The 11,529-nt window shown below is 42.3% G+C and overlaps 1 protein-coding gene across 1 annotated transcript; it reads right to left on the reverse strand.

Moving 5' to 3' along the window:
• Positions 1–8,463: 8,463 nt before the first annotated feature.
• Positions 8,464–11,529, reverse strand: LOC138683614 (endogenous retrovirus group V member 2 Env polyprotein-like). Its single transcript, XM_069775598.1, has 2 exons — positions 11,498–11,529; positions 8,464–9,407 (listed from the first exon to the last, which is right to left on the reverse strand). The coding sequence occupies exons 1-2, from the start codon at positions 11,527–11,529 to the stop codon at positions 8,657–8,659; spliced, it is 783 nt and encodes a 260-aa protein (XP_069631699.1). The 3' UTR covers positions 8,464–8,656.

Here is an 11,529-nt window from a genome sequence, read left to right on the forward strand (position 1 = left end):
GCTTGGGGTGGGTGGGGGAGGAGGAGGTAGAGGAGTCAGGAATGAAGGAGCTGAAGTTGAGCCTGGGAAGAAGGGGTTCAGGTGGGGGGAAGGTGTATTTAGTTTTTGTCTTTCTCCCCATCCATCCCTATTTTAATTGGCAATAAATTAAATTAATCTTCCCCAAGTCAAGTCTGTTTTGCCCATGACAGTAAATCGTGAGTGATCTCCCTGTCTTTATCTCGACCCATGAGCTTTTCCATTTTATTTTCTCCCCCTGTCCTGCTGAGGAGGGGGCATGAAAGAGCGGCTGGGTGGGGTCTGGCAGCCAGCCATGATCAACCTACCACAAACATGAAGCAAAATGTGAGATCAGCAAGATATTCTCTTAAATTTCATGGGAAACAAGATACTTATAATTTACTAGTAATAGAATGGTGCTAATACCACAATTGATATCACCATTTATCTCAAAGAAATCTTCTTACAAAATACGTGTCAGATACTGCTATTTCCAATACAGAAGGACTGTTCACACAAGAAAGCACTATTCAGAATGAAGAAGTGGCAATGTCTGGAAAAGGGAGCCAGTACATGATCACATATGTAGAATTAACAGTGAGTGATTTACTCCCTTGAGTAGAATACTCCTTTGAAGAAAAGGGTTTCTTGCTTTCTTTGTTCTTCACAGACAAATGTCTTTTTGGTTTTAAAATTACTTATTATTTCAGTCAAGAATTCTTTTTTTAAAAGGTCCTCATCCAAAGTCCATTCAAGTGAATAGACATAGTTCTGTTACTTTAAGGGCAGGGTGGATGAATCCCTTTCTTAGTATGAAGTTACATCACTTTTTCATACTTCATCTGTTCTGCTCTGTGCCATAGGGAAAATAGTCATAATCTAATAAACATGTTGGGAAATGGCAATAAAGCCATTCAATCAAGAGAGAGCCTGTGCCTTTCTGTTCTGAAAAGTCAGTGAGTGTATAAATACATCCTTCTCACGCATGTGTTTCTTTAGGGTACCCAGAAATTTAAGCACTGTGTGTTTAAAGAACAATTTCACAATGGTAGTGTGTGAGCCGACACAGGCAGGATGCAGGAACAACCACAAAACCACAGATGAAATGCAAAGAGTAAATTTATTTTCATTACCTCACCAACCAGGGGATTCCCCAAAGCAGCACCTGGGCGGAGGCACACAAGCACAAACACAGCCACCACAGAGCTTGGTCCTTGCTTGAGGATCTCCGAACCTGCTGTTTTCACCTGCTTTTCAAGGATTTGTGCAGGCGTATTTTACCACTGTGCTTTGATCTTTCCCACAGCAGGGCAGGAATCTCAAGCATGTTTGACAGGGTGCCTCTGAGTCTATGACAGGCCTGTGTTATCTAAACACAGATGTTCTACTTGTCAAGCACACGAGACTAAACAACAATTAGTATGATATATGTGGTTTTCTATACCCCAGCTGCAAGTCACTTGAGCGTGTTTACAATCCTCCTCACCAGTCTTCCATTATTTTCCCCACAGGTAGCATGGTGGGTTGACCTTGGCTGGCTGCCAGGTGCCCACCAAGTTACTGTGTCTCTCCCCCTCCTCATCAGGACAGAGAGGGAGAAAAGATGAAAAAAAACTCATGGATTGAGATAAAGGCAGTTTAATGAAGAAAAAGCAAAGGCCGCATCTGGAAGCAAATGAAAACAAAAAGATTTATTCTCAGCTTCCCATCAGCAGGCGATGTCCAGCCACTTCCTGGGAAGTAGGGCCTCAGTACATGTAGTGGTTGCTCTGGAAGACAAACGCCTTAAATAACAAATGTCCCCTCCCCTCCTCCTTTCTCTTAGCTTTCATTGCTGAGCATGACATCATATGGTATGGAATATCTCTTCGGTCAGTTGGGGTCAGCTGTCCTGGCTATGTCCCTGAGATGAAGAAACATGACTCAACAGCACTTTGATGATACTGTTAAGCAGGTATTCTTTATTAGCAGCGCTGGGCAGCACTGGGGATTGGTCCACCACAAGTGCTCCAACGAAACGATGATTTCAAACAAGTTATATTTACAAAGTTGTTACATATTCATGTTATTTTCCTGGAAATATTTTACATAAACCCACCTATTCCAAGAAATGATGTCGTCATGTCACAGTCTTTTATTTCATGGTCTTTGCTGCCATCTAGTGTCCTCTTCGAAAAATCACAGCCTCTCCGGTGGTCATTCACTTCATCTGGTGGTCGTATCATCTTCAGCGCTTGTCCTTTAGTTGAACTTTTCTTGTTGGCAGCTCTTGACGCATGCGTTGTTCATTACTGCTTACATCAAGGTTTTACTTTTCTTTGTTCTTTTTATGGTTGACTTATCTGTTTGCACATCTGTGGGTTTTGGTTCCCCATATCATGAGAACATCCTGTTTGTAATTACTCATTGTATACCTTCTACAGAGTTTGATCAATTACAAAACCTAATTAGTTTTTCGTTATAGTATAATCTAAACATTCTACTTTTAAACAATAGATTATTGATTAGTATTAGTACATAGGTCAAAGGGTCTTGGGAGTGATTTTTCAAAGTAAACTTCAAGAGAAACTTAATTACATTATACAAGATTCAGCAGCTTGCTTTCAATTTCCCCCCCTTTTCAATATGCTTGCGAATTCTTTCACAAAAGTTCATATTGTTCATGTTTGACTATTGCAGGTAATGCCCAAATCCTTTTAGTCAAGGTTCTTAATTTGTACCAGAAGATAAAGTTCACTATTGTCAGGACTATAATTATTATTAATAACACAAGTAAAAGGATGGATCAATATATCTAGTACCTCTGCGGCTGATGGAGAGTAACCTACAAAAATATCCCACCAATGATGAGCTGTTTCTGATTCAATTTGCCCAGAAATTTCTTTTAATTCTTTTTGCGTTATGATAGTTTTCACTAAGGATTCATGTAAAGTCTTATTTTGTTTTTGTACATAATCTTTAAACCGGTTTGTTTGATTCAAAATTTGGTTTAGCTTTTCTAATGAGATCCCGACTTTACTTACATTCAGGGATTCATAATGCCAAAATAAAGCTAGTTGTTCTTCTGTCGTAGCAAAGAAAGTATAAGTAGCGTTTTTCCAAAACAGATGGCTCAGTTTTCTTAGACATCCTACAAACAGTGTTTGCAGTCCAAATTCCTTTACACTTCTTTTATCATTTGTTACAAGGCACACATGCCTGGCATTAACCTCAATAAACATTTCCAATTCTGTGATTGGCAAGATTGTCCATTTGCATGCGTTAATTGTTTGTTCCAAAAAGCAAGGTTCCCGTTGTGTAGACTGTTGACTACAAACCATTCCATCTATGGTAGACTCACACAGAGTTAAGTCGTGTGTCTTATTTTGCGTGTCTATAAAATTTCCTTGAAATTGGGGAATCCAATATTCATGCAAGAACAGTGAGGGCAGGTTTATAAATCTACACATTATTTCAGGTTTGGTCACATTGTAATAAATTACTTTTCCTACGCACCAATCATCTACGCATTTTACATATTGTGGGTAGGGTTTGAGCCAATGGTCCTGATTAATCCATTTTCCAAATAATTGCCTCCACATCCACTCATTGTTGCTCATCAGATACGATTGTACCCTATCTTTCTGTTGAATTTGGTATATGGTCTGCATAGTACAGACTGTCCAATTAAACAGACTAGAAATATTTTTGTCAATTTGCGTAGAGGTAATTACAGTCCGGTTAAACAATTGCAAAAACCTGTCATCATAATTTAGGGTCAAGAATTGTGGGATTAAAGTTGTAGGCATCCAATCGGCCTGTATTCGGATGGATTGTCCTACATCACATCCAGTTCGACTAATTTTATTTCTAATTGTCTCTGAATCTACCAAATTCAGCAATCCAACACCCGTTCCAACACCTCCCAGAAGAGTATCATACTATGCCCTTTTAACTCTACAGGATGATGTTTTAGGGAATGTGATATTAAATTGTAAAATATGTTTCTGTCATTGTTGTGCCACATTGATACAAGTTGAAGGCAATCTTTGAATTTGTTCTGTCCTGACAATAGGTTTGGGATTTAACATAGTCACCATGTCTCCCCAGGCACTGGAATTTTTAATTTCCGATGCATTTCCACACATTATCGAATCCCAGGTAGCATTATAACTTAGTTGAAGAGTACTGTTTCCCTTAATTTGGAAGGAATCATTTCCCTTAGGGCAATTCCATATTTGTTGTAAGGTTCCTATTCCCAAATTTAAGCAACATTTTACACTAACATTAGTTTCAATCGTCAAATTAGTCCATTGTGCACATAGTACCATAACCCGACCTTGAAATCCCATTTGATTATTAGTTCCGATGGGAGAGTACATAGTACAGTTAATCCCAAATTTCAATCTTACAATTTTACAAGGTTGGTTAGGTGGACAGGTGAAATTATCTTGCTGTCGAGGACGAGTGTCATTTTTCCACCCCCAAATATTAGCAGATCTCTGCCCTCGGTTTTTGATTGGTCAACTAGGAGTGAAAGCATTTACAAGCATTATTATACTTATCAAGGTCACAACGATTAACGTCAAAGAAGTTTTAGCTTTGTTGGTCCCACGGGTTCCGACGTCCATTGCTTTTCTGGCAACTTCTTCACTCAGGAGTAATGGATCCAGGCAGGTTGTTCTCCGATTTTGATTGCAGTGAAGGTCGTCAGTAACACCTGGTATGGTCCATGCCACTTCTCCTCCAGCAGTTGACCTGAAAAAGCTTTAATATATACCCAATCTCCTGGTTTAAAAGGGTGAATTGGCTGATCTAAGCCCTTAACCCTAGTTCCCAAAACTATTTTGTTAATTACACTTAATTGATTTCCTAATGCTATCATGTATTTCTGTAAATATCCTTCGCCCAATTGGTTCAAATCTTCCCCTTGGTATTGGGACTGATAAGGTCTACCATACAAAATCTCAAACGGACTTAAATTTTCCTTAGATCTGGGTTTAACTCTTATTCTAAGCAAAGCATGAGGAAGTGCTTGGTACCAATATATGTTGACCTCCTGACAAATTTTAGCCAATTGTTGTTTTATCAGGTGATTCATCTTCTCAACTTGTCCACTTGCCTGTGGTCGATGAGGAGTGTGTAATTGCCAATTAATTTTTAGTATTTTACTGACCTGTTGCACTACTTGTGCACAAAAATGAGTACCTCTATCCGACGATATTACCGCCGGTATTCCAAATCGAGGTATTATGTCGTTTAACAACACTCTTGTGACTTCTCTTGCTTTGTTTGTTCTGCAGGGGAAAGCTTCTGGCCAACCTGAAAAAGTATCTGTTAGTACCAACAAATACCGATACCCCCCTTTTCCTGGGAGTTCAGAAAAATCCACTTGCCATCGTTGTCCTGGGATGCTACCTTTTCCAATTGTCCCAATTCTTGTTCTATTTGTTGTGTTAGGATTATTCCTTAAGCAAATTTCACATTGCTGGGTGACCTGTTTAACTGTCATGTATAGGTTACGACCTATCAGACCTATTTCATTCAAATATTTATATAGAGCATCAGCTCCCCAATGAGTTTTATTATGTTCCTCCATAATTAGTTTCCATAAAATACTAAAGGGTATTACAATACGTCCATCAGGCGTATATACCCACCCATCTGTCTGTTCTTTTCCTCCTAAACTGTTAATGAAATCCCTATCTTCTTTAGAACAGTTCACAGATAATGATTCTAAATTTAGAGTTTGGAGTTTACCGTCTGGAATCAAAGTCAGTGTCCTAGCTTCAGCTCGTTCTGCAGCCCGTTTGGCTTCACAGTCTGCCAATTTATTTCCAAATTCCGGTTCAGTGTTACCTTTTTGCTGTCCTCTGCAATGCATTACAGCCACTTTTTCCGGAAATTTTACAGCTTCCTTGTGCTGTAAGCAGTCCTCGTTCTTTCCAAATTGCACCATGGGCATGTAACACCCTGTCGTGGTTTCAGCCCAGCCGGTAACAAAGGACCACGCAGCCACTCGCTCACTCCTCCCCGCCCCGCTCCGGTGGCATGGGGAGGAGAATCAGAAAGGAGAAAAGAAAAAAACCCGGAACCTCGAGGGTTGTGATAAGGACAATTTACTGGGACAACACAAAAAGAGAAGTTACAGCAACAACAACGGTACTGATAAAAGAATATACAAAAAGAGTGATACACAGTGCAACTGCTCGCCACCCGGAACCCGACGCTCCGCCACTTCCCCCACCGAAAAGAAGAGCCCGCCCCCTAGCCCGCTCCCCATTTATATACTGAGCATGATGTCACATGGTATGGAATAGCTCCTTGGCTAGTTCAGGTCAGCTGTCCCGGCTGTGCCCCCCCCCCCCCCCCCCGACCTCCCAGGTTCCTGTGAAAATTAACTCTATCCCAGCTGAACCCAGGACATTATCCACCCCTTATTCTATACCATCTACATCATGCCCAGATCCTACATTTTCCAATTAATCACCACCACTTTCCTTGTCTTTTTTATATATATATATGTATATGGACACCCCCCGACACAAATAGCATTCGCTTAGTCTATGGGCCATCCCTCTAATGTGTCCATCAATTTTATTTAGTCTATGACTATGGGGCTCCATCTGTTGTAACAATCCTTCAGGATAGGAGAGATGGTGTGAGGTGTTGGATTGTTGCATGCTGCCTCTGGAGCTTGCGGCTGGTACACTTGGTGCAACCCACGCCCTTGGTCTGCAGGTCGAAGATGTTGATCTTGAGGAAATCGCTGGGCGCCAGTTCAAGTTCCATCACTGTTGCTCTTGGCTCAATTTCAAAGTCCATCCTTCAGTCATTTGGGTAATTCTTACTGTAATACCCTTGATATGGCATATAGCCACTATAGATAGAATGACATACATGGGCAGGTTATTTAGCAGTTAACATCATACAGCCCAACTCACTGGCTATTCTCTCCCAAAATCAAATCTCCTTGAGGTACACATCAAACTTCCCCATCCTTCTGCATCACCCACCAAGTGCACCAAGGTCCTTAAGCAAAAGCAATCCCACAAATGGGTTTACCTTTGCCTGAGGCAGGAGTAACCCAGACTGTCTTCCCTAACATATTTTTTATGTGCACTACAGGGATTTTATCCCCTTCTACAGTATGTAAAAGTTCTGACTGGGCAGGGGCACCCCGACTGGCATATCCTCTAGTATTAACTAACCAGGTGGCTTTTGCTAAATGTGTATCCCAATGTTTGAAAGTTCCACCCCCCATTGCTCTCAGCATAGTTTTCAGCAGTCCATTGTATCGTTCGATTTTTCTGGAGGCTGGTGCGTGATAGTGGATGTGATACACCCACTCAATGCCATGCTCTTTGGCCCAGGTGTCTATGAGGTTGTTTCGGAAATGAGTCCCGTTGTCCGACTCAATTCTTTCTGGGGTGCCATGTCGCCATAAAACTTGCTCTTCAAGGACCAGGATAGTGTTCTGGCCAGTGGCATGGGGCACAGGATATGTTTCCAGCCATCCAGTGGTAGTTTCCACCACTGTAAGCACATGGCACTTGCCTTGGCGGGCTTGTGGGAGTGTGATATAGTCAATCTGCCAGGTCTCCCCATATTTATATTTCAGCCATCGCCCTCCATACCACAGGGGCTTTAATCACTTGGCTTGCTTAATTGCAGCACATGTTTCACATTCGTGGATAACCTGCGCGATAGTGTCCATGGACAAGTCCACCCCTTGATCACGAGCCCATCTATATGTTGCATCTCTTCCCTGATGGCCTGAGATATCATGGGCCCACTGAGCCATTAACAGCTCACCCTTATGTTGCCAGTCCAGGTCCACCTGAGCCACTTCAATCTTGGCAGCCTGATCCACCTGCTGGTTGTTTTGATGTTCTTCAGTGGCCTGACTCTTGGGTATGTCAGCATCTACGTGACGTACTTTTACCACTAGCTTCTCTAGCCAAACAGCAATATCTTGCCACAGTGCAGCAGCCCAGATTGGTTTACCTCTGCGCTGCCAGTTGCTCTGCTTCCATTGCTGTAACTGACGTGCGGAAAACAGACTCCACAATCAGTGAGATTGTAAAGTAGGTATGTTCATTCAGCGCTGGGCAGCACGGGGGGTAGTCCCACCAAAGTCGTGCGTGCCCGACTCGGCAGTGCGCCTCAGGTTTATACAGTCAGGTATTACATATTCACAATATGCCTATACCTATGCATGACCTATCCCCGCTTCATATTAAAATTAGCTCCGAGAGGTCATTTCCATAGTCTCCTCTCAACTGCGCCTGCACAGTGCCTCTTTATGGTGGTCATCTGGTGGTCGCAGAGATGAAGATAGATGACTCCTCTTCGTCACCGCTAGTAACCTCTTTCCTTGCGCAGGCTCAGTGATTTCTTGGTATTCACCCAAGCCGCAAGACCAGTCTTGGCTGGTTCTTGGGACCAGCTCCTGCTTCTTATCAAGGATTGTCTCTACCTCATTGGCTGGTTCTTGGGACCAGCTCTTCTTATCAAGGACTGTCTCTACCTCAGCTAATTTCAACAATGTAAGCACTAAACATCATCTTTCACCCCCCTTTATTATGTCTACTGAGATTCTTTTGACTCCCCTTGTCTCAGTCCCCCCTTTTCTAGAAAATAGTAAATTCTTTTACTATATTTAATCCTAGTACTTCTAATACATTGTTTCCCTATCTAGCATCCTCTCAAAGTATTTGTTGGTCTCGAGTTTTCGTCGTAACTGATTCTTTTTCCATTCACTGTAAGAGTCTCCTGTACTCTTACAGCACAAAAAGCCACATTGAACCACTATGCAAAGGACCACAGACAAGAGAATGATGATTATTATAGTGACAAACAATTGCTTTAACCATGCCAAATTTGGCAACCAGGAGGTTAGTTTTTCTAATATGCCTGTCAAGCCCCAAGAAGTGTCATCTTGGGAAACTTCATGTAGTATTTTAGTCTTTTCCCATATCTCCTCAAGATCTGTTTCAATTCGTTGGTTTTGATTGATATAGGTACAGCAAGTTTGGTTTATAACTACATATAAGCCCCCTTCTTTTGCTAAAAGCATGTCCAATCCCATTCTATTTTGGAGTACTACTTTACTTAGGGATTGTATTTCCAGTTGCAGCCCTCGAATTGCATCAATTGTAGCACTTTCTATAACCTCTAATGTAGCAGATATATTCACGATAGCTTTCTCCAACTCGCTTACCCCTAAAGAGGGGATTAACCATCGGACAAAACTATGGTACCCAGTACCTCGAATAATTAGTGGGTTTTCAGTCCATTTTACACGGAGCCAAGGTGTTCTCAAAAACCTTCGGGGAGGTGAAGCTCCCTCAAATATACTGGTCTGAGGTGCAAGGTACCCCCGAACACAGTGCCCCTTCCAGTTCTGGGGTAAACTCTTTCTGGCCCTGCCATCCCCACAGAGCCACCAGTATCTGGGCCCTATGTTGCATCTTGGACCGAGATGCGTCTCCCTTCTGTCTTGTTCTCGCCCCTTCTTTCCTGGCCCCCCCCCTTTGGTTTCCGGATATAATAGAAACTGATACTTAAGTTCAGTCCAAGACGTTCTAATTTTCCTTTATCAAAAGTTCCCAGATTTTCCGCAAGGCTACAATTATCCATGTCTCCCCAAATATTATCAGTAATATTTAAGCAACGGCCAGTAATTAAGACCTCTTTAGGGTCGGGCACCTCCAGATCACAGCTGGGTCCCCGCTGGGTATTTCCCTTTCCATGAAGGCACGATCCATTCCTGTCTGGCCCGTCTTTAATAAGAGATGTCCAATTTGTGGTCAGGATTCCTAAAAAGGGGAGTTCCATGTTCCCCCGAGGAAGGGGATTACATACCCAACAATCTGATAAATTTAGTACTTTCGAGATACTCTCTGTCATATTTAAATAAGTATTTCGATCCCAAGCCTGCCCCTTGGACAAGGTCCAACTCAGGAGCGTGACAATCAATGTCTCACAAATTTGAGCTTCAAAGGTCCTTTTTCTTGTGAAGTCCATTGTCCTTTGGGTGCCTTCTTCACCCTAGTGTGATGGATCCAGGCGCTCTGTTCCTTGATCTTAATCGCGGTGAAGGAGGTAAGTAGTACTTGAAAGGGTCCTTCCCACTGCAGCTCCAGAGTTTTTTCTGTAAGAGACTTTATATACACATAATCTCCTGGTTGTATATTATGTACAGGCCCATCCAAACCTCTCCCTCCAGTCCCTACCACGTGCTTCCTGATTTTATTAAGTTGCTTACCTAATGCTACCATGTAAGAAGTCATAATTTCATCCCCCGCTTGTACAGACACCCCTCTCTGTATCCCATAGGGTTGTCCATACAGAATTTCAAAGGGGCTCAGTCCTTCTTTCACCCTTGGTCTTGTTCGTATATGTAGAAGGGCTAAAGGGAGAGACTGAGGCCATGTCAAATTCACTTCTTGTCCTAATTTCACAATTTGCTGTTTAAGTGGTTCATTTTTTCCACTTGACCACTCGACTGGGGGTGATATGGAGTATGAAGCTGCCAATCTATACCCAAATGGCAGCTAATTTGTTGTACTATTTTTGAGACAAAATGTGGTCCTCTGTCAGAGGATATGGTTGCTGGAACCCCAAAACATGGTATTATCTCTTGTACCAGTATTTTAGTTACCTCCCGAGCTTTAGCCGTTCTTCTTGGGAATGCTTCTGGCCAACCTGAAAAGGTATCAGTTAATACCAATAAATATCGATACCCCCCTTTTCTTGGAAGTTCTGTAAAATCAATTTGCCATTGTTGTCCAGGCCCATTGCCTTTTCCAATCTGGCCCATTTCCGGCTTGGGGGTATTCTTAGGATTAGTCTGGAGGCAAAGATCACACTGTTGTGTCACCTGTCTCACCGTGGTGTATAAATTTCTAGCCACAATTTCTCTTATCAAATGATTATACAGAGCCTCTGTTCCCCAATGTCTTTTCCTATGTTCCTCCCATATCAAATGCCATAATAAGCAAGAGGGAACGATTAGCTTTCCCTGTGGGGTATGAGCCCACCCCTCTTCATTATATGACCCTTCTAAATCTGTAATGAGCTTTTGATCTTCCTTAGTGTATTCTGGCTTACCTTCTAGGGAAATCTGTCTATCAGGAATTAAGGCCCCTTCTGTTTTTACCTTTGTTTTGGCCACTTGTTTTGCCTCTCTGTCCGCCAGCTCATTCCCTTTTTCCAAATCTGAGCTCACTTTCTGGTGTGCCTTAATATGCATAATTGCGACTGTCTTAGGGAGCTGGACAGCTTCCAGTAACTTCAGAATTTCTTCTGCGTGTCTGATATTTTTCCCTTGAGAACTCAATAGTCCTCTCTCCTTCCAAATTGCTCCATGTGCGTGTACAACTCCAAAGGCATATTTTGAGTCTGTATAAATGTTCACAACTTTGCCCTGGGCCAATTCCAGGGCGCGGGTTAGAGCAATTATTTCTGCCTTCTGTGCGGCGGTGTTCATGGGCAAAGCCCCTGATTCTATTACCTCTTGGCTGGTGGTGACGGCGTATCCCGCAT

This window comes from Haliaeetus albicilla, chromosome W, assembly GCF_947461875.1.
Source record: "Haliaeetus albicilla chromosome W, bHalAlb1.1, whole genome shotgun sequence".
NCBI lineage: Eukaryota > Metazoa > Chordata > Aves > Accipitriformes > Accipitridae > Haliaeetus > Haliaeetus albicilla.

What these genes read in the sequence shown, in the direction of transcription:
- LOC138683614 (XM_069775598.1), bottom strand. Translation starts at nt 11,529, where the DNA reads ATGCGGGATACGCCGTCACCACCAGCCAAGAG. An exon ending in CCGTCACCACCAGCCAAGAG is followed by an intron (nt 9,408 to 11,497) that starts GTAATAGAATCA and finishes TGGGGATGGCAG; the next exon opens with GGCCAGAAAGAGTTTACCCC.